The sequence below is a fragment of the Andrena cerasifolii genome, chromosome 1 (assembly GCF_050908995.1).
Source record: "Andrena cerasifolii isolate SP2316 chromosome 1, iyAndCera1_principal, whole genome shotgun sequence".
Taxonomy (NCBI): Eukaryota; Metazoa; Arthropoda; class Insecta; order Hymenoptera; family Andrenidae; genus Andrena; species Andrena cerasifolii.
This window is the reverse complement of record NC_135118.1, coordinates 25,088,180-25,113,733: the sequence shown is the minus strand read 5'-3', so window position 1 is coordinate 25,113,733 and position 25,554 is coordinate 25,088,180. Positions and strand designations below refer to the sequence as shown.

The 25,554-nt window shown below is 37.0% G+C and overlaps 3 protein-coding genes and 1 long non-coding RNA gene across 21 annotated transcripts; 2 read left to right on the top strand and 2 right to left on the bottom strand.

Annotated features, from left to right (window-relative positions):
- Nucleotides 1-1,237: 1,237 nt before the first annotated feature.
- LOC143371773 (uncharacterized) lies at nucleotides 1,238-3,471 on the top strand. The gene is made up of 9 exons (XM_076817363.1): nucleotides 1,238-1,515; nucleotides 1,587-1,728; nucleotides 1,798-2,006; nucleotides 2,076-2,222; nucleotides 2,305-2,540; nucleotides 2,619-2,804; nucleotides 2,878-3,040; nucleotides 3,142-3,204; nucleotides 3,399-3,471. Exons 1-8 carry the CDS (start codon nucleotides 1,360-1,362, stop codon nucleotides 3,175-3,177), a joined length of 1,275 nt encoding a protein of 424 aa, XP_076673478.1. The 5' UTR covers nucleotides 1,238-1,359; the 3' UTR covers nucleotides 3,178-3,204; nucleotides 3,399-3,471.
- Nucleotides 3,472-4,366: 895 nt separating this feature from the next.
- Hyccin (PI4KA lipid kinase complex subunit hyccin) lies at nucleotides 4,367-13,214 on the bottom strand. The gene is given in 9 exon segments (XM_076817275.1): nucleotides 4,367-8,381; nucleotides 10,163-10,279; nucleotides 10,357-10,487; nucleotides 10,577-10,723; nucleotides 10,792-11,009; nucleotides 11,090-11,215; nucleotides 12,034-12,168; nucleotides 12,400-12,566; nucleotides 12,961-13,214. Coding segments are annotated over 8 exon segments (1,551 nt in total). The 5' UTR covers nucleotides 12,550-12,566; nucleotides 12,961-13,214; the 3' UTR covers nucleotides 4,367-7,854.
- On the top strand, nucleotides 13,195-16,421 carry LOC143372038 (uncharacterized). 2 transcript variants are annotated; one of them, XR_013086189.1, is made up of 6 exons: nucleotides 13,195-13,209; nucleotides 13,721-14,037; nucleotides 14,671-14,861; nucleotides 15,613-15,678; nucleotides 15,869-15,922; nucleotides 16,104-16,421. It is a non-coding gene; the product is annotated as an uncharacterized LOC143372038 (long non-coding RNA). The 2 variants fall into 2 exon arrangements; XR_013086188.1 differs by lacking the exon at nucleotides 13,195-13,209 and having other exon boundaries at nucleotides 13,602-14,037.
- A 233-nt stretch (nucleotides 16,422-16,654) lies between these two features.
- Crebb (Cyclic-AMP response element binding protein B) lies at nucleotides 16,655-25,344 on the bottom strand. Of its 17 annotated transcripts, none has more exons than XM_076817507.1 (9): nucleotides 24,970-25,344; nucleotides 24,426-24,593; nucleotides 23,919-24,129; nucleotides 23,057-23,206; nucleotides 22,128-22,257; nucleotides 20,683-20,772; nucleotides 20,074-20,217; nucleotides 19,749-19,845; nucleotides 16,655-19,616 (listed from the first exon to the last, which is right to left on the bottom strand). In XM_076817507.1, exons 3-9 carry the CDS (start codon nucleotides 24,108-24,110, stop codon nucleotides 19,472-19,474), a joined length of 948 nt encoding a protein of 315 aa, XP_076673622.1. In that variant the 5' UTR covers nucleotides 24,111-24,129; nucleotides 24,426-24,593; nucleotides 24,970-25,344; the 3' UTR covers nucleotides 16,655-19,471. The 17 variants fall into 17 exon arrangements, with proteins under 17 accessions (XP_076673622.1, XP_076673623.1, XP_076673621.1 ...); XM_076817508.1 differs by lacking the exon at nucleotides 24,970-25,344 and adding an exon at nucleotides 24,804-24,963; XM_076817506.1 differs by lacking the exon at nucleotides 24,426-24,593 and having other exon boundaries at nucleotides 24,970-25,343.
- Nucleotides 25,345-25,554: the final 210 nt, after the last annotated feature.

The following is a 25,554-nucleotide window of genomic DNA, read 5'->3' as shown; positions in this document are numbered from 1 at the left end:
GTATCTACATTTGAAGGTTGATCTACGATTTCAGTTAATTGAATTTCGACGTAGTTGATAACTTTAGTGCGGAATCGAGTAGTATTTGTCTAAAATTATGTATACTAATTCTGAGATAAGTAATTATATTAAATTTGCTGGTGGGACCCATCTTGTTTCTTTTAAACATTTTAATAGCTATATGTTCGGGAAACTGAGGGAAGCATGGGGTAGCATTCATTTTTATTGAGAGTTGTTCCTTATATTATATATAAAAATTGTATTTTACAGTCAGAAATATTCTCTAGAATGTAAAATAGGTATTCGATACTTTACATGAAACATTTACTTAAAATGTAGATATTTCGATTCACGGTTTACTATTTGGATTTCTACGCTCGATAATAAAATAGGATATTTAAATAGTGTGAATACCGACACAGGTTTAGGTTTATTCTTTTACTCGGAATTTACGTTTCCTGTTATTTTCAAAAGATGGCGCTTCATGAAAAATTCTGTGGGGGATATTGGGAAATACTGTGAGAGCGCCATCTACTAAAGTAAGCTCTGTAATCGGGTCAATCGCGTTACAGGACTGGCGTCACTCAAGTATTGAAAGAGTGCAATAATATTTTTGTCATTAAATAGTCTGTTAATTTTTACAAAATCGATCATCAAACAGTCGAAATTCCCAATACTGCCAATTTCATGTGACAGCTAACCCGATTAGACTGCTTTATTTTTTGCCACCAGATTGCGTAGCGGAAATAAGAAAATGCCAATCCAATTAGAGGAGAATTCCACTTACGCCCAAATCGCCCGTGATTTTCTTTAAGGTAGGTTTTCCTATACGCGACTGGAGGCAAAAGTCAAGAATTTCAAAGTCGATTTTCTCGGAAATGAAGCACGATATAAAAAAAAGTTACTGTTTCTTTTCGACTTATAACAATTAAATAAATCGAGGAAAAGGAATACAATTTTTTGATATTGTGCTTCATTTTCGAGAAAATCGACTTTGAAATTGACATTGCGTCCAGTCGCATATAGGAAAAGCTACCTTAATGAAAATCACGGGCGTTGCGGGCGATTTGGGCGTATGTGGAATTCGCCCCAGGAATGATCGTTACTTTAGGGCGAAAGAATAAAACACGTCGTAACTGTATGAGAACAAATTATGTATATTATGGTTTACAATTCTTTTCCTCGAAAAATTGAGAATGCGCCGTGAGGATTACTGCCGCGCCGTTTGCGCATGCGTTGCAAATTTGAATTAGTTCGAAACGAAGGAAAGGAAACTGTTTACAGTGGGTGACTTGTTACGATCGCCACAGATCTCCAGCAGCTTTACATAAAAGAACGCCAGTATTATTTTTGTAAACGATGGATTCAGATATAGAACAGATTCATAACATTTTACTCGAAGCTAATCTTCCGTCCAGTATAAACGATTTGAAAAATCCTTCGGAGGAATTTGTCGTCAACCTCTTCAACACATTCCTGAAGAGCTTTTGGATTGATATTAACGCACTGGATAAAGTAAGATTCACAGACTCCTTCCCCTTAACATATTCCTACTTTATACGTTCATATCATAAATTCTGACGCAGCCAACGATGGAGCAGCAGGACGTAATGTCAAACTGCGACGACACCGATGTAATCGGGCTTATAAATTTGCACGGTGCTATGGTAGAGATATGCGATCGAATATATATAAAAGATCTGTGCATTACGGATATCATCAGCCCAGGTGCGTATCTTTAAGGGTTCGCTCGTATCGAGGATCGTGAATATCAACTTCAGAACAACGCTTCCTCAGGTTCGAAGAGGATACGCAAACAGGCAAAGTTCCTCGCGAACTTTATACTGTACGCGACTAACAAGGAGTCAGAGATGAACGATAAGATCTTTGAGATCCGACAGAAGGGAAAAATGTTACAGGATACGTTAGACAGGAAAAATGAATTATTCAAAGATATAAACGACAAGGCGTTGCATACAGCGAAACAGTTGTCGCTGAAGGAAAAGGTATTACTCGTAACGAACCTGATGTCTAAAACTGTATTACGAATTCTTATAATTCGCCTTCTGTTTCAGTACACCGCAGAGATTCAAGCTATTCAATTCAGGCTCGAGAAGAATAAGAAAGCAGTGACTGAATTAACTACGAGAATGACTGCTGCGGAAGAGAAGAAACAAGAAGCGACGCAACTTTGTATATCCGACAGAGCGCAGGCTTTAAAGGTAACATGGGGCATGCAGCCGGAATTACGAATTGTACGCACGCTTCTGTATATCGAACTTAGCAAGCGGCGTGCAATTGCAGCTAAGCAAGACCATAGCAGAACTGGAGTCGGATATCGTGAAGTCCCCTGAAGACTATAAAATGCGTTTAAGCGGATTGGAAAAGGAACTGACTTCCAAGGGCAAGGAACGCGATGTGATGCAAGAGGCGTGCCAAGAGAAAAAGCACACGATCGAACAGCAGAAAAATATTTTGACTTTCATCGAGGAGCAGTTGGACAAGTTCTCTGAAGTGCGAGATGCAAAGGAGGAGCTAAAGTACTTACGCAATTGTATTTTTAATGTACCAGTAATTGGAACTTTAGTGTGTTACTCCATGGTGTTGTTAATTTTCAGGAAAATAAGTGTACAAGAAGACAGTACTAAGAAGCAGGTTGAAATACTTAGAAATGATATTAAGGAATTCGAACAGAAATTAGATGCTCAAAAGAATCAGCGTAAAGAAACTGAAGTGGACGAGCTTCAAGTACAATACGAGGAGCGTCTAACTCCCCTGCGGAATTTAAATGTCCAATTGTTAAGGTATTACAAATTATAGTAAATGTAGCGTTGATGCATTCGTTTAGAATAAGAAACAAATTCGTGTCAATTGCAGTAACAAAAAGATAAGTAAAGAGAACTTTGAAGCAGTGCAAGTTCAGCACAATGAGGACAAGATAAAGCTGAAGAAAATGCAAAGCGACGTAAAGAAATTGGAAGAAGAAACTATGGTACTTATTAAGAATTATCAGGATCTTTACGACAACGAAGTCTTGACTGTAAGTTCAATTAAAATTATGTACAGATGCTTAAATCTACTTAATTAACAGAAGATTGCGGAGATTAATACCATGCTTGCTAATTTTCTTTATATTAATAGGAGAAAACTTTGTGGAAAAGCTTGGCGAATGAATGAAATGAATACACGTTTGTCTTCTGTAAGGTAAGATTACTTTTTACTACTAAAAACATCGTTTTACTGTGGCGAGATGAATTTTTGTATCATTCTTATCGACTTGCATACTGTAGACGTTAGAGACGTCTGGACTGCTTATAAAGTCACACCTCCTATTTTAAAGTTGAAATTATACTGGTATTTTTATATACAGGGTTCTCTAATATATTTTTATTCGACAGAAATTGTGTAAATAATAGAATAAATATAATATGTACATATGGGGAATAATGTTCAGATAGAGTTAGTCTCCCATATTCTGTTTAATTACATATATTAACAGCATTTTTACATAATCATATCTATTTATCTAAATATTATCTTTATTGTATCATTCAATAACCGTGAAACATTAATATTTGGAATGATAATAAATACACAAGATAGTAACAATATATATATCTATATATCCTTTATACAAGATATAATATAAGTACTTCGTTTTCGTTATTACCGTATTGAAACGTACTTATTACATATATTGCCAAATAGTTTCGATATTTACGACTTCCAATGAATGTTTCAGTAGTCAAACATTTTCTGCAGTGCGCGATATTGATTGGAGAAAATGTTTTTCAGAGTTCCTTCTCCCTTCCAACTATTTGTCTGCATTAAAATTAACTTTAAATAAGTCGTATACCCGATTTAAATTCAAAGTACAAAACGTTATATTCGTGAAATTTCATCGCCCGATGAAAATATCAATTCTCGAGGCCTTACGTACGGAACGGGTTTTATTTCACGATTTTAAAAAGTTTTGAACATCTCCATAACACATTAACGATCGAAAATTTAAAACTTCAAATTTCGCGAATCAAATATGATTAAGTTATCATACTCGTTAAGAATGTATTTTACTTTTAAATTCTACTATCACGATAACGATTTAATCGAAGTGCAGGTAGTTTGGTATCTATTTTCAGGAAGTATTTAAGAAAAATGCATTATTAGAATAAATTATTTAATCATTTCCAATTGTTAATGTGTTAAATCATGGTGTCATGGAGGAATGATACACTGTGTGTAACAGATTAAAGTGCCGTATCAGTTTTGCTATGGTTCAATGAAGTTCGTCAATTTTTTAAAACACCCGTTTACTGCGATCGTGTAATTGAAATTAATATACCACGTTGATAAGCCGAATGAAGTCTCCTGTGCAATAGTTTATATATTATATACATATTGACACCTTTAACAATGTAACAAGCTTTAACAGTATGATTACAAACTAAAACAATGTACAGTATTTATAGCCGCATATACATGAATTGTCACAATTTCGTTTGATCTGTACAGACATAGAAGATGCTGTTAATTCGCATCCTATGAACACGCTAACACTTTTCGTGAAATTGTAATTCGCATACAATGCTCTTGTATGCAAACTGGGGTATCTATACGTGAAAGAGCTAAGTGCACAAGAGAATTTCTCACATATTTATACAGTGGAGAGCGAATTCCTTGCTAAACAGTGAATAGCTCCAAAATGTACATCAAATGTTTACATTTCTTACATATTTACCAATTCCCCCCTCTTCTGCATTTTGTACAAGTTTGTCCCAAGAAATTTAACAAACATACAACTCATTACTTTCTCGTGAATCGTTACTGCCCGAATTTCCCTCCCCTCTGCAATTCTTCGATACTCCTTACAATTTCCATTACTTCATGCTCGTCTAATTTAAATGCACAGTTCCGCAGGCTGGCCTGCGCGCGCGTTAAATACAATACAATATACATCCAACTAAATTTGTAAACTTAAGTCATTGATACAATTCATTTAAATTACACTATATGGCAGTGATACAGAAAGCTAAATACTGAAAGTGTCCTTGTGTCGTATTAAATTAATCTATTAACTTGCTTGTCACTTTTGTATCTTGGGAGATTATTTATAGTGAATTGTCGATATTGGATTCTTAAGTGACACGAATAACAAACAGTTCGTTCCAGATTTGTCATTGTTCTATATAGTATACCGAGTGTAAGTGTTAGAAAGAGTTTCTTTATCTTTTCCAAGTCTTATCGATTAGAAAGTACTTGCTCGATGATTATTTCTAATATTCGAAAGAATATGTAATGCAAACAAAGAAATAGAATGATAATGTACAGCCTATTTTAAAACAGAGATAAAAGTGAAGATTCAATTTGTTTTATACAAAATGTATAATATACCACGGATAGTTATAGAAATACCCAGGAATAGGGAACAACTTTAATGTTCTGATAAGGCATAAGAAATTTAAATCTTTATGTCGATAAATTGTTATAGAAGGTATTTAACGGTTTCTTTTAATGATACTTCGCAAAGCTATATCTTACTTAAAGATACGATACGAGTCAGCCTTCTTTCATTATTTGATAGACTGAATCAGAGTTGGGCATTATTTGAATAATCTCGAATAAGAATTGCGAATAAAATGAAGTTATTCAAGAGTAACGAATAATTTTTTATTCGAATAAATTTTTATTCTCACAAGGGAAGATCCCGAACTCGAAAATTCAAAAAATTCTGAAACTTTGCGAATATGTAGGGGATTTTCTCCTGATTACAACACAATTTTTGTTTGCTGTTCAAATTCACTCGAAGGGGGTGAGATTAACCCCCGAAAATTCGGCTATTTTCCGATTTTGTGTTATAACTTGTAAACTGTAAAATAAATTTTCTTTACCAAATGATAGCTCTAATAAAAAGAAGTAGTAACTTTTGTCTGGAAACTTTTTTTCTATCTCTCATAGTTCGCGAGTTATAGCACAAAATCTCAAAGTAGTCAAATTTTCAGGGATTAATTTCACCCCTTTCAAGTGAATTTGGGCAGCAAACAAAAATTGCGTTGTAATCAGGAGGAAATTCCCTACATATTCACGATGTTTCAGAATTTTTTGAATTTCCGGGTTCGGGATGTTCCCTTGTCAGATAACTTCGTTTTATTCGCAATTCTTATTCGAATAATGCCCAACTCTGGACTGAATTACATGATCATTCGAAAGTTTTAGAAGCGCTGCAAGAGTTAAACGGTCATTTTAAACACATATCTACGCACATGTATTATACACATCTTTTCCTTTTTTGATATCGATACGCGTATAACGTTTTGTTGAAGAAACTCATACAGTTTTACATTGACTAGTTAACAATGTGATGCGATGTACAGTCTTTTTATGTAAATACCAATTCCAAGCTTTAATCTCTTCAACAGAATATAGGCGTCTTAGAATCCTGTTCGTGTTATTCAGTGTTCGTTAATCTTTCCCGGCGCGATTTCATTGCTTTAAACGAAACGATAAGTAACCAATGAATACGTTCGAAAGGAAGTTCTCTTAAAAAAGTATTTGCTATCACAGCACGTATTTACAAGTGCGAATACTGTACGAATTACTCAGGACTTATCTTCAGATATTTTGCCTTGCACTTTCTTTCGCTACGAACGATGCAATACTGTATCAGGAATTCAGTTCTTAAGTATACCCTTTGTATGTAATCCAATGTAGCTTGTATAATTACATTTAAATAAACGTCAATTACAATCATACGTAAAATAAAAAATCTATTGATTGAAAGACCTTAGGTCTATTAGTATTACAGTTATGAGGAAAACATTTAGTAGAAATCATTTTGTACCTGCTACTAGACAGACATGGCATTATTTAAGAACATTTTTTTCGTTTAGAAATTTATACAAAAACACATCTCCGTCTAAACATAACTTACAGGCAACTTTACGGATGTAGATAGGCGTAAAGATACATTATAGAAAATATGATTGTTAGGAAAATTACAAGGTTTCGCTAGATTCGCTTTTACGTCGTTTGAAAAGACAAGTCAGTCGTGCTGCGCTCTATCCGCAGAGTACTTGAAATTTGCAGTTACAACAAGCCATATCTCTCGTGAACATATGGAACACCTCCGATCAGTTTCTGTCGCAGGACACGGAGTTAAATTATTGGCCCTCGTACAAGTATCATCTCGCGCAAAAGTTCCGACAGAAGCGCGATACAAGTGACTGCTTTAAATATGGGGAGCGACATTTAGTTTGACGGCAAACACGCAATTCAGGGGAAAGTATAAATAAGTACATTCTCTTCTGTTTAAAAATGTTCATGTTTCAAATTAAGTGTTCAAATGTTGATCAATTCTTACTTACTTTCAAATAAAAATACCACAAATAAAAGCGCCTTTAAAAGCAATAATCCAATAAATATATTACGAATATATATATTAGAAGACACGTTACGAAGGCAACGAACAGAGACTTGTAACGTACATTGTTTACCCTCCGGTAAAAGCAAACGTACACGGTTAGCTTGTTGTTCCCTTCCCCATTATATTTTTCTTAATCTTGTAAATCGATTACAGAGATCGTTATAGTAATGAGCCACTCCTGAAACAACTCTGCGTACAGTATCCTCCGCTTCCAATCACATTACCAGTTTAAATGCTACCTCGATAGTTGCCCGCAGACCCATTACGCTGGCGGTTCAATGAAATTATAAATAAATTACGTTGAACGTGTCCTTAATTGTAAGGAAAGCAAAGGCTATGTACAACAGACTTAAAAAATAAATATCATAGTCGATCAGTATAGCCCACTACTAATTTATTGTTTTCGCTTTATATAAATCTATTTCTTTAATCGTTCAAACAGAACTGACCCGAATGGACGAAGTCATCGGTTCTGTTTCATTATGCGATCTTAGATTAATAGGACCCTCCAAATTGGTACTACCTATATCGCCACCCAATGCAAGACGTTCCCCGTCGATCAATGGAACATTAGTGTCTACTGCCACCGACTTCATCTCTATACTACTATTCTTTTTCCTGATCGAACACCCCGTAATATTCCCATCGATCACCGTCGACTCATTATTTAACACCGAGGAACTACCTTTAATACTCTCCTTCGAGGTTGTCTGAGATCCAAGCTTCTTCTCTTTGTCGGACGCATTAACATGAGCATTCTTCGTTACCTTACCGTCCTTCTCCCGAGACTTCTTTCCAAGCACTGAGAAATTCGTGAGTTTCAAGGCAGTCTTTTGATCTTTCGATTGTCACATTGAACCAACCCTGCTCGCCTCCGTGGATTCCTCTTCTGTGATCGATACAAGGTTACCCTTACTTTCCCCTGTGGGATCTTCCTTTGTTACTTGAATTGGTATATCATCTAAACAAAAACAGAGAAGCCGGATTAGAATCACGTCGCTATCGTGGGTCGGTGAAAGGTATATCAAAGTACATGTACGTATGTAAACACCGTGAAACTGAAGCGAATGGTGTAAAGCAGAAAGGAGCATAAATTTCACAATGTTAAGCTTGCAGAATTGAACGTAAACACGATTAGAAATACTATTTTACACAGCAGAACTCGCTTAATCGTTTGCATGACGATTAAACAGCAATAACAGTTTCGTAAGTGATTAATAAACAGAGAGAAGTTAACATTCAATTCTAACACTGATTGCCGTATACTGATTTATGTCTTAGGACGAGCACAAAACAATATAAGCTGAGAGAAACGGGGAAACAAACGTGAAGGGAGTAGGACCTGCGTTATAACAAATTCGCTATCTTCAGTGCAAAGAAACGTGCCATAAAACTGCATGCAGTTTCCCATCATGTGCACTTGAATATACAAAATATGTTATGCCTGTGTTCTCTCTCCACTAAGTATGATGGCATCTCTGAAACGAATTCATGAGTAAATGCATAAATCGCTACCAATCAAAACTGCTTAATGTTACGTGGCGCGACAGCTAGCCTGTCGCGTGTGTTGCCGAAGAAAGTTTTAGATAGAGTAAAAAATCTCGTGATCCTAAAGTGCTGAAACTGAACCACTAGTACCATGTATTCGTTGACAGAGCAGCACTCGTACGAAAACCGATCGACTTATTTCCTTCCAAATACACATTCTCCGCCGACTCGTGTACCATCTCCCCTAGAGCTTGCTCTTCTAACACGCTATAGAGATGCGAGCCGGAGCTCATTCTGTTCTCGCCGTAAGCCGAATCAGAGCTCTCTTTCTGCTCTTTTCTCGCCCTGGCGTTCCCTTTAGAAGCGCCGTGATCTTCGTTGCTCTCGGACTTAGTTCTTTTAGAGTGCTCTTTGCCCCTTTTAGGGGAGGACTTGGCGGGCGAACTCTGTACGCTGCACGCGCTTCCCCGCCGGGAATTCTCCAACGAGGAAGAGGAGCTGACTTTTCTCATCCCGGCGTCCTCCTCGCTTGAGATCGGAAGTGAATGCTTCCAATGCCAAGGGAACCGCTTCGTGCTGCTGGCCACTGCCGGCTGCTGTTGCTTTTCGAGCTGAGCCTCGCTCAGCTCGGCCGCGAATAACTGCTCATCCAGATCGTCTGGTGACACATGTTTGCAAACCAATGCACATTTCCTGAGTCCAATAATTCGTTAAATGCGTGCTCGAGTGTGATCCCGGTTCGTGCGCTCGACATGTATTCGCTTTACGAACGGAAACGTGTGTATACTTTCTCTAATGCGAACTCGGCTCAAGGCTATTCAATCCCTATTTACAACAACACTAACTCCTAGACATAAACTAAAATATATTTACAAGGGCAATTCTGCATGCGAAATGATTCTTGTGATACACATACATCATGTTCATGCATCCTCGGTTCCGTACGTTATTATTATATGTACATAACGCTGTGTATGTTTATCCTAAACCTCTATTTAAACAAAATTTCTCAACGCGAGACTCTTATTCGCGTAATATTTCGGTGCACATTAACTGGCACTAGCTGTACAACGCTCGACGACATGCTGGGCGGTTGTAAATAATCTAACAAAAAACTGGACTTTATACTGTTACGTATGATACTAAAAAAACTGGGCATTAATAAATCATCTGGGCTATTAATAAGGTGAACTATTCTCCGATTATTCATACAATTAGTAGTAGAAGATGAGGTTCTTATTCGCAGATGCATACCTGGCAACTTTTTGGTTCGGAAGGAAGCGTTCGTGATCATAGATTTAGATATCGTCGCGGTCGCGGTTGCTGGCGATAACGCAACACTCACGCCAATTGGTCCGTCGCTGGGTTGACCTAAAGCAACGAAATGTTTTTACGGTATTAATTGCTTGCCATTAGCGAGACGATGCTTCGATCTCTATTACGCTTACCTGACGGCCCGCTAGTGGCCGAATTGCGTATAGCATTTGTGACTAGCATAACATCTGGATATGTCTCGTAACATGCTCGATTATGAATATCTTCCACTGCTTGGGTTCCTAAATTCCAGCAGTCATTATACCTGCCAATGTGTGTTACTTCTTATTTTCTTCAGAAACAGAATATCATTCATTTGGTACGTTATTATTAAAAGAGTGGTATATTACACACATAGCAAAATATACAGCATGCAAGAATTCGAGAAGAAATTGACTGGACACAGGTATACGAGGTAAGAGCCTTGGGACAAAGCTGGACTCGCTTCCATACGAGGATCGCTGGTGATGTCCTGGTTTCATGAATCCTTGCGTGACGAGTCTGTAATAAATTCTCGAATAAGTTGTCGCGTTTTTGTTGAGTTTAAGGAGCAGTGAAAACCCTCTTACTTGGTGGCAACTTTGCACAATTGTTCTAAAGCAAACTTGCTCATGTAACCGAGCTGTTGATTGTAGATGAAGAGCAGGGCGGTCATGACTTTCAATCTGTTCTGAGCGTTCAGCGTTTCTACTTGCTGCAACGGTCCCCAACTAACTAACTTCGTATTGCATTCCTCGAACCTACGCACTGCGCTCTCTGTCAAAGAAGCAGGTGCTAAACTCGCAGGCTGTACATAACAAGTAATCGACGTTACAGAAGCGTTATCACATACTTATGTACCGGGATACATGATAATACAGTGCGTACCTCGTGAAATATAGAAAGCATGGCAAGTGATGGTAATCTAAAGGAAATTACTTTTTGCTGCCCGGACTTATCCATTATTTCCAGATTGTACAATCCAATTAATAATGTTTCTACGGATCGACAGTTCTGTAAAAAAGTAAATCACAAACCAGATATGAACTCGAAGCTGCAATATCAGATGCGTGCGCGGAGCGTCTTCTACGCCGAGAAATATTAATTGTTCGAAGTGTAAATTTTATTAATATTAACCGAAACTAAGATCAAACCATTCCAGTATAAATTAAACATTCTCCTTTAGAATCATTTCAATATTTCATTTTCAAATTACTATTACAATATTCCTTAAGCCAAAATTAGATCGAACTTCACATCCGTTCTATAATTAAGATAATGATACAACCGCTGTGTCATGCGATTCTAACTTAAATTACAGCTTATCCGTGTTACATAACATTACTTTCAACATGCTCCAAACATAAAGTGACCAGACGTCCCGCATTGCGCGGGATAGTCCCGCATTACGCTGGATAGTCTCGCATTACACGGGATAGTCCCGTATTACGCGGGATAGTCCCGCATTACGCGGGATAGTCCCGCATTTGAGCCCTTTATCCCGCAAAGTGTCCCAGATTGGACATGTAACTTTTTACATTTTCGCAGTGGCATAAAGTTACTGTTTCCTCTGCTTTTCTTGTTGTGAAAAAAGAAATATTTTTAATATCACAAGTATGTACATTTAAATATATTGTAAATGCTTTAATAAACTATGGAAAAGATCTCCTCACGGATCTGTTAATCCTTTTTTTTTTTTGCTTGTTTGCTCGCTTGTCCCGCATTGGAGCAGAAAATATCTGGTCACTTTGTGCAAACATCATGACCTCGTGAAACTTCATTAACAAGGTTTACGTGCAATCATCTCTTCCCCTTTAATTACATATGCTTACCTTAATGTCACCATGAGCTGCAGAATTCAAATAAATGTACACCAACGTCGGCAGAAACTGCAAGGTGAACCTTTGCAATTTCGTTTCTCGGAAGCGGCAGAAATTGTATAACTGATCGCATACAGTGTCCACCATCTATAACGAATAAGAAGTTATTGATACATACATTAACAAGGCTGAGTAGAAGAGAACATAGAAAGAAGAATATACTTTATCTGACTTCCCTTCGAAGACAATAAATCATTCAAATTAAATGAAAGTAAAGCTCGAGAATAACGTGCACAGCTTAACTATTTATCGCTAAAGGAGATCGACTTTTTCTTGTTCGCAGAAATAGAAAGAATAACCCTGCGAACGAGACGTTACCTGGCTGTGTTTACTACGCTCTTCCAAGAGTGCGTAAAGCGCTCTAACTATCTCGTTGTCCTGCAACAAAGTGGTGGCGAAAGTGTGGCGCCTCGACGGTGAGACATCTGCACAGTCCGCCAGCCATTCGTTTATCAAACTCTCCGTCATCTTTACTTTCCCCTCGCCTACGTCAATAAATCAGGATCTTGCTGATCAGAAATTTCGGCATCCAAAATAAGTCATCTAACACTTTGACAATCATTACCACTGACTTCAGAGATGATCAACTACCGACAAAACGATTCCTACAAATCTTCCGTTGATGGTGCATTGATGTACATAAAGCCTTGCTGTCGAATTTATAAGAAAGTAATAGGGATTCGGTTATCAAGCGGTTTACGGTCGGCAACTCTGATAACGTGGATTATCGCTAACATTTCTAAACATCACTGTCATGCGCGTTCTTAATGTCCCGAGGTTGAATCCCTGGATTTTAGCAACGCCCACTTTCTTATCAACCGATGACAGTCAAGAGAGCTTAAACTTATTCGCATTCATGCTGGAACACCTCTTAATTACCTCCATGACTTCCACGAACGGCACTCGATTCTCACTCGCGAATCTGACACTTGTAACTACTGCGATTGAATACGTAGACATAGATAGCTGTATCTATGATAAATATAGTTGGATATAGTTGGATATAGTCACGCAACGAACCTGGTGTCTTTTGACTGGCTAGGGAATAATACTATCCATCTCGGAAACAGAGAATGATTCCGCAGAAGCTGATGCACTTCAGTTTAGCAGCAATTTGTTAACAATTCGGTAATAAAAAAGGAAATTTATTTTAACTTATCTTTGGGCCAGTGTTGCCAACACAGATTTTTGAAAATCCGTAGAGAAAAGTTCAAAATGCAGGATAGTAGAACTAAAAAATAATAGCTTGAATTCCAGCGATTAAGTGTGCTGAAAAGCTCTTGTAGTGAAATGGAATTTAGTTACCCGCAGTAAATCGGCGGTTTGGATCGTAAAATCAATGGGTCAAATTAAACAGTAAACAATCCGTAGATCCGTAGATAAAATAAAAAATCCGTAGATCTACGGAATAATCCATAGGGTTGGTAACACTGCTTTGGGCTTGCAGCTTTAAGGCGCGTTTACTTATCGAAGTGCATGCGCAGTGCTACCTAGCGGTCGCAATAATCGAAGGTAAATGGGCCCAATGGGAATGAAAGAAACTGTTTAAATAAATATATGATTAGCTCCTTGCAATACTGTTCCTCGATATTAATTCTATATATTATGTAATTACGTTACGCGGACTTTATAAAATTAGCTGATGTAGGTATCATCGCGCACATTGAAACACGTCCAAAATTAAGGAAATATTTTCCCGGAAATATATCAGAAATAATAAGGCCCATTTTCAAGAAATCGTACGCTTCGCCTCTGCTCGCTTCTGCTCGCATCGACCATTTGGAAAATGGTGGCGATAGTGCGAGGAACGTGCTGCGAAAATTGTCTGTCGAGCATGGAGAGGCTGGTAAAAAGAATTTATGTAACTTGAAGACAATGTTATAACATGAAAATTGTACACTGAGATTCATTCCATCGATCGGTCTTTCGAAAATGGAGGAAACATATCAATCACGAGTAAGTATGAAATGGTGTGATTATTTTCTGCCGAATTCGCAACGTGATATTGTATTTCCAATCCAAAGACATCTTGAACAATTAATTGTAATAATTGTACAATATTGTTATCGCTGATTTATTCCTATTCTCCGTTAACATTTTAAGTATATATTTTTTAACAATTTGTATTGTATGATGATTATTACGCACAATAACTACTTCATTCTTCTGTAGTTATTATTTAATATTAAAGTAGTATTCATGGCTGTGTTGTAAAATATTATTTATTTTCAAGAAGACAGAATAACTTATTCAACACTTTAATCTTGATTGAAAGAGAAATATATGGAGTAATAGTAAGGTTGCCATAAAACCTGTATTTCACTAGTACTTACAGAGTAAAATAAACCATTACCTACGCACTTTTTTCATGTTTTATTTATTTAGCACTTAAACGTTCGATATCAATGCTTTGCAATTATAGCAACCCTCAAAATAAACCATTACCTACCCATTTTTTGCATGTTTTATTTATTTAGCACTTAAATGTCCCGTATCACTGCTTGGCAATTATGGCAACCCTAAGCAATAGAATATCTAATATACTATTCTTTTATACTAAATAAATATTTTACCCATCTTTGATTCCAGATATGGCCAGATGCCGCAAAATCAGTCCCCTGTACGTCTATAGACTTTCGCCCACAAATCTGGACTAAGAAGCATATAAAGCCAGAAGCCATATAAATGTAGAAACTGCAGACTGAAATAACTACAAACCCCAATTAAAGCATTCATGACTGAGATAATTTTTCGCCCATTTCATCACCACCAACGATTCGGTACATAATCCAATGTACTTTAAATATTTGGTAATTATTTAGAAGTTTTCCATCCTCACCAATTTTAATGATTTTGGGATATGTTATCAAGATCAAGATTCTGAACAACTTTTTCCTATACATGTTACCGCCGCACGAACTTCGTTTTCGAGATATTTGCGAAAAACTTCTGTTGATTTATTTCGACGCAACGCATTCCACTTTTCAATTTGTCCCGGGTATTAGTATTGGTTGGGGCTAGAACTGATGTGAGTTTAGAGATTTGAACCAGAAACTTGCGGATGCCCATCAATACCGCGACTCTTATCGGTCCGCCATCATGCTTTACGCGCCCGCTCGCGGGCGCGCGCCCCCCGCACTAATTTAGCCCCAACCAATATTAATACCCGGGACAAGTTGGAAAGTGGAATGCGTTGCGTCGGAATAAGTCAAAAGAAGTTTTTCGCAAATATCTCGAAAACGAAGGTCAGCTTCGTCATTTGTTTTGTCCCATGCTGGCGTATACGCTGCCATGGACGCGTACTGTAGGTAGGTATACGACAGATTACATTGTGTAGTAGCAGCGGTTTTTCGCGAATGTCTCGGAAACGAAGGTCGAGCGGCGGTAACATGTATAGGAAAAATTTGTTCAAAATCGTGTCCCGACAACACATCCAAAAATCATTGAAATCGGTGAGAATGGAAAACTTCTAAATAATTACCAAATATTTGTGTTCTTTGTGGCGTATGGATTACATTATTCTCATTTTAGAACGTACAAATGGGCGGAGTTTGACGGATGTAACTATACCCAGGCCAGGTCGTTGACTACCACCAGGTATATACCAGTTCTTGAATATGTAGTTTGTAAATCACAGCATGGAAACTTATATGATGATATTTCAACCACTTACATATATGATATTCGTGATTATACAATACATGCACCTCCAACTGAATCTTTTCTTTTTGAGAATGATACATTATTAGAATTGTTCAGCGAGGTTTAATAGTTTCCTTTGTTGCAGGCCTCGTAACAGACCTATCAAGTATTGCCAGAAGTCGACAAAATTTAAGTCACGGTTAGTATTATTGTTTATGTATAAGTTATCATAGTACTGGAATGTAACAGGATGATATTTTAACCGAAAATTATGAGTTAGTGATTATATTTACATGCACTACCAACTGAATTGCAAAAAATCTACGTAGGAAATAGTAAAGTTTCTAGAACATGTAATTACTCGTATTTTTATGTTTTAGGCGACGAGTATTCAACACGGATGAGTCCCAATTTATACTTTTATGGGCGGAATAATTATAACAAAATTGTTATAAATGTATCATTGCGTAGAATTATAAGTTGATACTTGCTGCGAAATTCGAAGTCCATTATTTCAAAACCAGACAACGGTAGAGCGCATTGCAGTTTGTTTTGGCCCGCAACCGCCACAGTTCGAACGCGGTTTTCGTACGGTTATTCCTATTAAATCCCAGCAACTTTGGCTATCGCCGAAACATTATAATTATTATAAAGGTGTACTGTACGATCGGAATAATAAAATCAATTATATGTAAAAATTCTCAGTTCACTTTTTTTTGGTACCAACCCTGTAATAACATACATTTACACGTGCTTCGTCCCATTTTAAGTATCGGTCATTAAAAATAAGAGATATTACGAACACATTTAGCATATTTCATTTGTTTCATATAATTAGCCAACGATATTTTCTTTCATTGCACCATATATTTTTTTTAGGAATAGTGCTACATTCAAAGGAGGTCTATGAACTGTATTTTTTAAAGGCATATGATATGTAAAAATACATATATTATCTATATACAACGTTTCATAATATTATTGGTGCAGCAATCAAGATATACATATATCATACATATAATTTAACATTAGAACACAGATGCAAATGTGCGGAGTATCATTTCTCCCAAATAAGATTTTTGTCTATAAGAAAAGAGGGGCTTACAGTGAATCGTATTTATTTCGTAACACGTCACTATAAGCACGTTGTACTTTCACCTTATAGAGAATGATTTGGACATGATTTAGTTCTCGGTTCAATAAACATATTCATAATTGTAAATTACACATCGAGCATGTTATAAAAAGAATATACAGTCAAAAGTTTCGTTGGCGCGAAGATTAACAAAAAGAAGATCCATTTCGAAAAATCTCTCCAGTCTGATCAGTCGTGTCGTAACATCTGTCTCGTAAAAAAATATATACCACTTTTATAAAAGAAGAGCGACGCCTTCTCTGCATAAATGATTGCGCGAACAATAAATTTTTCATATCGTAGCATAAATAACAAAACTAAATTATCCGTTTCTGTCCTACGATCAGTAACATATATACTACTAAAAGCATTAGACAATGTGCAGCAAATCGTTGAATGATCAAACTGGACTCTCGATATACGAAATTATATTCTCTATAAACATTTTGAATAGCTTGTATACATAGGTCACAGAATATCGTTTCTATTAGAAAAAAAAAAATGCATTCGAGAATTACTCTTTTTTTTCTATAAAATGGTAAATATGTGTAGGATACTTGAAAAAGAAAGAAAGTTTTTTAACGTCGTAATTTATCTATTACTGTTCAACTTTGATAAGTTCTCTTTTCCTCTACTTCGACATAAAATTCATTCGATCATATCTGTGTGTAATTTACAAAACGCTGCGTACGCTACAACGACAATCCGAAGATTTGATTGAATTTTAGAAAGTTAGTGAATGTACGAGAATAAAAAGTTCAAGTAATAACGCAATTCTATGATCTTTATGCAGGGCATAAAACTATAATGTATTACATAGTTTAAAAATATTGTATGTACCCATATTTACCTAAAACGTAACTTCATACATACAGTGTGTACGTGTGTGTGTATGTATGTATGTGTGTGTACGTGTGTGTGTGTGTGATTTGTATACGATAAGTATACAGAAATCTTCAAGGCACTCCAGATATACTGGTTGTCCCATAATATGTGGGACCCACTTTAGGGATGGAATTCAGCACTTGAAAATCATTAAAAAAATGTCCATATAAACATATGTCCTATTCATCCTTGTTACCAAGTTACAGAGAAATTTGTATTGTACTAACTCTATCGATAAACGAAGTTAGCACTACTGTTCCTATTCAACTGTTTAAAAGTAATACTCGATATCTTACATAAATCCATTTGTCAATCCCGTAAACTGTTCTCTCGACAAGTGTATACGTCCTATTGCGTGACTTGTTTACTCCCCCACAGTTAAATCCGTTCGATTTTTAACTTGCGGCGACATATAAATCTTTTCTTTACGGAAGGCCTGCAAAATATGTTGAAATACTTCGTTACAGAATTGAGTAAGGCTTCCAGCGAATTCGCGTAACACCTAGAACTATCGAAAGTATAGTAAGATCAATTATAAAGCTTCAACAGGCACGTGTTAAAAGCAAGGTAGTAAATTTAAGCGTCTCCTATGAAAGTAATCAAATACTGCAATCAAACACGAAACAGAAAAGTTGCGCCTAGCAAGCAGGGTCAACTGGGACATATGTTCGTGTGAACTATTTCGATGATTTTCAAGCATCGAATCCATCTCTGAAATAGACCCCGCATATTATAGGGCACCCTGTATATTACATTCATATTTTACAAATTCTGTTCTCCAGTTTTTCGCACTTGAGGCATCTTAAGATAGAAAGTAAAATCAGATGAGAGCATTTCAACGAGTGCTTTTCCTATAGCACATTTCCCTACAGTATAAATTACAATTTCTCCCCATAATACATCCTGAAACTCGTATTTAAGGTAAAAAATTATACCCAGGCGACGCTTTATACATATACATATTACAGCAGCAATGATCAAATCAGCGAAGTTTCCATCTATTTACAAGTATCTTCGATCTCTCTTCGATCCGACGCCACAGTTTCAAAGACTCGCGATTATTTTCAACAATGATCTCGCCTGTTTCGAGTCCAAAATAAAAGGAAAAAATAAAGAAATTATAGACATCGCAGTCTAAGAGATACAGAGTTTTCTTACCCAGAAACTATGTGATTTTAAATCGCAACTGTATCTAGTAATTTCTAAATTACATTAGCAAATATTGTGTATAAGGCGTTTCTTTGAATTATTTATATCAGTGACCAATTAACAGTTACAAATTGACTACTAATCAACGTATTCTCTTGTTTTATAACGTTCGTGTATACGTAGAACAGGTCACCGCGATTTAAATGAACATTCCTTCGAACATTGATGTTATCGTTTCGTTACCAACACATATTTTAAGTATGTGAACGTTTATCTGAATTTATACGATAGTTTGGTTTATCCAAAATATAGATTGACTTCCTGAATATTGCCTATAAGTTTGCTGCCATTGTATTTCATACACCTTTGGCTTCTCGCTTTAGTAATAGCAAGTCTCACAAGCCTTTCATATCCGCACTTAAATACAGTATGTTACAGAAATACTTATTTATAAGAATGCATGTACATCACCACTGCTTACCTAACAACGTTTAGGATAATGTACATAAAGAAGACATGTACAAGTTTCTTTAGCTGGTTAATAGCTCTGATACAATGTCTCGACATTAAACGCCAACCTCAGTCAGTTTTCGGCTCGCATAGTTGCTTCAACGATTTCAGTTCCTCTATTAACGTCTGATTTCTATTTTCCAGTATCGCAACACGGTTTTCTAAACACTTTATGTACTCTTTCTTTTTCCTTCTGCACTCGCGGGCCGCTTCTCTATAAAAGAAAAGTGTTTACATACTTTTAAATACCTTCCTTAGAGTAAACTATAAAACGCTGAAACAAGAAATTCTTACAAAATTCTTTTAACTGGAAATTGAAAACGTTCTTATCCCGTTTCAATCTTACCTGTTCTTAAACAACCTTAATTCTCTTTTTCTAGCTGCATCTTCTACTACAACACCATGTCCTGTATAAGCTGGAACATTGCCAGAGACTGTATTCTCTAAATTTGTATCATTTTTTTTCATAATTAATACTTGAGTTTTTGAAGTTTCGATCGTTTTGCAAGTCGGTCATTAAAATAGCGTTTAACTATTATGAAACTTATAACTTAGAAATGAGAATTGAGTATTATAAATACAGTTACGATTACGCGTGATTACGCATTGACAAACGAAAGCACGTGTGGCTGAAAAATAGAATGTTTAAGAAATATGAAAAAAGCGAGCACCTGGAACGAAAAACTGGGTATCTTGGCCTTGCGCATACTGTACTATAGTTCCGCCGGCCGTTGTCGCGTTGCTCATAGTTAACGTATGGAGCCCCGGGACACCCTCTCCTTGGGTCGCAATCTGAATGGTACCGGCGGGGATCACTGTAAAATATAATAACATTGGGGTACTGAACAATTACAGAGCTCTAAGCAAGCAACATTAGTAAACAAAATAGTGCATTCGATTAAGTGTCTTTCCATGTTTCATTCCGTGCTGAATACGCTGGACATGATGTTCTGATAACCATACTCGGCTGCGTAACGTTTGTGTAAGTACGTACAGAGGTATATGCGATACATACTATTCGGTGTATGTGCGTGTGCCTACCCGAAACAGAGAACTAAGAACCCCATAAGCAAGGATGCCACACCAAGCGTATATAATACAAAATGTTGTGTTAGGCGATACGTACAGGGATAAAGGGAGTTGCTTTAGTCTAACGAGTCTAACTTACTCCTCTAACATTATATTCCTTCGAAGATGGAGGAACAGAGGTTGGGAGGTGCACAGAATCGAATGATACGAAGGAGAGTCAGGAGAGATACGTAGAAGAGAAAATAACCAACCTGTCTGATAATGGAGAGAGTGGGAAGACACTTCACTGTCCACATTAGAATCACACTCAGAAGATGATTCTAGGGGGGGCAATCGACCGTCTGTAACACCGAATTAATACAACCCCCCATTAAAATAGAGATTCTATGGGTGTCGATTCGATTAATCTAAATGAAATTGAGAATCCCCGCGAAGTAATATAAAACTCATAAAGTATTGTAATCTGTGAACTCTTTCGATACTATTTTATAGAAGTAACGAAGCTAGGAGAACGCAATTGCTATTTCTTCTGAAATAACTTTCCTGCTCGCATAACTATGTACTTTTGTCTACGAAGAGAGCTCTGTATCCGTAAAGTGAAACGATATTGACTGTAATTAGAGAAAAGTAAGAACAGAAATAAGATTACGCTATTACACACTATTTCCTTTCTAGCTGCTGTTCATATTACATCGGAACACTGTGCAGTCAGCTCATACAAAAGAGGAGATACACCGAGATCCCTTAAAAACTAAAGGACAGATGTAAACAATCGTGAACAGAGCGAACAGATTTGTAATCATAATTTAGTTTAATAAACCAATGTACAATTCGAATAGAAATATGAAACGAAAGTTAAATGAAATCAAAGCAAGTAATAGTTATTTATTTATTCTCGATCTCTCAACTGCTTTTCTGCCTTAAGTATCTGACTCTGGATTTTCGATTTAAAAATAAGATTTACAAAGAAAAAGACAAGTAAATAATAATTTCTGACACAGATTAGTCAATTTCGTCTGTTACTCAAATTAAAGAACCGGTAGGTAATATTTCATTAAAACAAGTGCAAACGGGACTTCACTGACATGAAAATGCAATTTTTTTAACGCAATGTTATGCACGCATAAGTAACGGTTAGAGGAGAAACCATTGTTTGAAAATTTTCAGTATTAATGAATTACATTTTACCACAATAACTTACATCCTACGCTTGGTATGGCATTCTTTTCTTGGTGTATACAATATACGTCAGAAGCTAAGTAAACACTCTTTCGATCTATATAAAATAAAATATTAAAAAGCATAATGTTGACACACTCACGCTCTTTCTTACAACCCTAAAGAAATTAAATGTATCGTAATAAAATGTTAACTCTATAAAAACAATTCCTGAAATTAATTTCAATCAATGAAAGACAGCAATTCGATTCAATAATAACGCAGAGTGTATGAACTGACATGCACTTTATTATTTTCTACGTTCTGGTATATTATTAAAGGTACACGAAAGTTAGAATAATTCTGTACGCAGTTGCGGAGAACTGTTTCCATTTCAGACTGTGCGAACTGAGTAGGTAATTGTATAACGAGGAAAGTTTGAAAGTAATAAATCTCAATCTTCTTTTCTTCGTTTCAATGGCAAGTTCGTCGATCGCTCGGCTTTTTGGATTACGTAAACAGGAAAAGATTACTGTACCTGTAATTTCACCGCCGCCTAAATCGTTGAGAATTTTCTTATAGGATGGTCGTCTGGTAAGAATACCTCCTCTCTGTTCTGGACATTCTTCGGAGTCCGAAAAGCTATCATCGCTACCTGTTTCAACTACCTATTAGAGAAATATAGTTATTCCAGCGTTGTACGATCAACCATTAATCTTAAGGGGTTACGCCACCCTGAGACGCTCCAAACTAGACGAATTATTTTTGCAGATACTATGGGGTTGAAAATTATTTCTTTACTTCTTGTGTGTATAGCGTGTATTAGTGCATATATTGTATAAATACTGTACAAAAATATTTAAAAATGACCGAGTTGTCCTGCGAAGCTACTTCGCGCGTGTGGTGTATCAAATATCTCCGAAACTATTTGTCTGACTTATTTCAAACTTGGTACACATACTCTTAATGGTACTATCTAAAATGTAGCATATTTTTTTATGCGATAACCCATTCGTATATAATAAATGTTTTAAGTTTGCCTTGTTAGGTAAAAAATGAATAGTGATATTCACCTTGCTCTCATTTGTGCAATAAATTTTTTTTTCTCAAATCCATATGCTACGTTGTAGGTATTTTATTAAGGAACACTAAAATAATCATGTTTTTCATTTCAAATGAATCTGAGCGTTGTAATTTGGTGCACCATTCACGCCTGTAACGGCGAACGAGCTCCGCGAGACAACAAATAACTCGGTCATTTTTTAATATTTGTGTACTGTATTTATACAATATATGCACTAATACATGCTCTACACATAAGAAGAAAATAAATAATTTTCAACCTCACAGTATCAGTAAAAAAAATTCGTCTAGTTTAGTGCTGTTTCGAGCGTCTCAGAGTGGCGTAACCCTTTAAGGAGTATCTAGTATCTATTACTCGATAAGTCCGAAGCGTGAGACAGTTACCTGAATCGTCTGTAAGCTTGCTTGAGCTGTTTGAATGACTGAGTTGGGTTTACTAACAAGAATGACGTTTCCTTTCGAAATAGCAACAGGCTGAATATTTGTCGCAGTCTGGATTACTGACTGTTGATTAGGTTGTATAACAGACTGTACCTGCATTAACAGATAAATATTATAAAACGTTAAGCGAGTAAGAAAATTTATCAAATACGTTAATAAATATATGAATGTGACTATTTATAAACTGTTCAAATCTGAACCCAAGAGGAACAACCGATCTCATTCTTTAACATCATCGTGCATATGCGAGTTACCATGGAATATTTATGTAATACAAGTAGAGAATTCAATCCCGGGATCGTAATCCCGGGATCCCGGCTGTATTTTGGATTCCATTTTTATATTCTTCAGTTGTTCATAAAGTAATTTACGTTTTTAAAAATTCTCGAAATTCTCGGAATAAGTTATAACTTGATATATCAAATCCCGGGAGTTTTAGAACCCAAAAAACAGCCGGGATCCCGGGATAAATTATAACTTAATATATCAAATTCCGGGAATTTTAGATTCCAAAAAACAGCCGGGATCCCGGGATTGAATTCCCTAAATACAAGGCATATTAAATTTACAGTTCCAACAGCTTAAGAAACAAGTAGATTCTAATAAATCGATCGAGAAAACTGGAGGCCAGTTCTCATCTTCAGAGTCGAACCAGCATTATGCAAGATTGAATGTGTACACGGTGGTATTTTTTGATTAATCGATAATTATGATTAAAGCATAACTAAATTATATGTGCATGCTTTCGAACGGAAGAGGTAAATAAATTATCAGACATAGATACACAGGAGATCCTCCTGTATACCTGTGTTGTCCCTGACGAAGGTAGTGTCAGTTGCACAATGCTGGTAGAAGCTACCAGATGATGAGTTTGCTGCTGATGTGTTCTATTGAGAGTCTGTACCGAAGTAGCTATTGCTGGCGCTGCGTCACCACTTTGAGAACCTCCAGACAATGGGTCAACGGCTGATCCATTTTCCTCGACCATACTTTCCATAGCCTGGGAACCACAAACCCTACAAAAGAGAAAGACACTTTTACAAGTACACATATCGACGCAGACGGATCCACCCTATGCCCCATAATTTTACTTTCCCACTTATTCCTTTATCATTCGACGCGCTTCTCTATAGTTACGCGTGTGGTGCTGCAAATTTACTACTACGTCGAGGAAAAAAAAAAAATTAAGTCTCAGAAAGTGCCAGCCACAATTCAGTCGCGAGCTTAAATCTATACTTTCCGACGACGGAAACGCTCGAGTGAAAATAAAGTGCGATTCTGAATTTAATGGTATGAAATAATGTATGCATACTTGGAATGTCACGAATCGACTTCTAAACATCATCAGAGCAAGTGCGGCCGAGTATTCGAATACGTATCGAGCTCGAGACCCGGGCCTATCCCGTTAAAGTGCAAAAATTTTTAAATTTCCCGCCAGTCGGCGATCGGCAGTGCTACTGCGTCATTTACATAAGCAGATCTAAAAATAATACGGGAGAACAATAAACACTTAGGATGCTTGCGTATTCCACTTGAAGGGCCGAGAAAGCCGTGGTGAATTAATGGACAATGGCATGGTCCAGCGTGGCCAGTATCCCGCCGATCGGTATCGTGGATCGTGGATCGACGGCGATACGGGATGTCAGGGATCATCACGCAACCCCCATTGCCCTTTTCGAGAAATTCGTACATCTTTCTTTAGGCGCCATATTTTACGGCATATTCCATAGCAGACGTAAAACTGTCCGTACTGGGGCTCACGAAACGGAATGCTGGTAGTTTCGGCAGCATTTCGGATGTACCGTAAGTGCAGTGGTCCATGCCCGGTTGTTATTATTCTCCAGCTGGGTACTTACCAGTTACGTATTTCTCGTCACCAACTTTGCTGCAATCGGAGTGGGCAAACGGGTAGGTACGTAGCAGCCACGTCAAAACTCCAATGGCTTCGTCACTGGTGGAGCCTACGACCTGCGCGCTGCGCGTCACGATCAAAATGGCCGACGGTTTTTCCCTCCACCCCCTCGGCGGCTGGCTGATCGTGCATCGGACAGTGATGGGACCGGGACCGATACCCTCGTGCGCGACCGATACCGATCGCCTGCTCCTCTCCATTCAATTTATTCACCTCGCTGAAATACACAGAAACTATCATTAGCCGATTTAACTTAATAACCACGACGCCCGGCCGTTTCATTTAGCCTCGACGGCCTCGCGGTCGCTGCCAGTCACGATATCCCGGATCAGTAAAGAACAGTTAGTTGTCGTATTAGATGATTATAGTCGCATTCGTAACTGAATCATTATACTGAGTCATGTCCCATTTGTTTTAATCTATTGTACTCGTTGTAGTGTATGCTAAGGTTTTTCTCGAAGGTAATAAAAGGAAGGTTAAGTACAGTAATCGTTCGAATTATGTATGTAAGATAAGATATTGCTCTTTA

Excerpts from the sequence above, each read along its gene's own strand:
- LOC143371773 (XM_076817363.1), top strand. The coding sequence starts at position 1,360 with ATGGATTCAGATATAGAACAGATTCATAACATTTTACTCGAAGCTAAT. Across the intron at positions 2,007-2,075 it reads AGTTGTCGCTGAAGGAAAAG|TACACCGCAGAGATTCAAGC; the intron begins GTATTACTCGTA and ends CTTCTGTTTCAG. Across the intron at positions 3,041-3,141 it reads ACGACAACGAAGTCTTGACT|GAGAAAACTTTGTGGAAAAG; the intron begins GTAAGTTCAATT and ends TTATATTAATAG.
- Crebb (XM_076817507.1), bottom strand. The coding sequence starts at position 24,110 with ATGGAAAGTATGGTCGAGGAAAATGGATCAGCCGTTGACCCATTGTCT. Across the intron at positions 19,846-20,073 it reads TACCCAGTTTTTCGTTCCAG|AGAATACAGTCTCTGGCAAT; the intron begins GTGCTCGCTTTT and ends ATACAAATTTAG. Across the intron at positions 19,617-19,748 it reads TTAAGGTTGTTTAAGAACAG|AGAAGCGGCCCGCGAGTGCA; the intron begins GTAAGATTGAAA and ends TTTCTTTTATAG.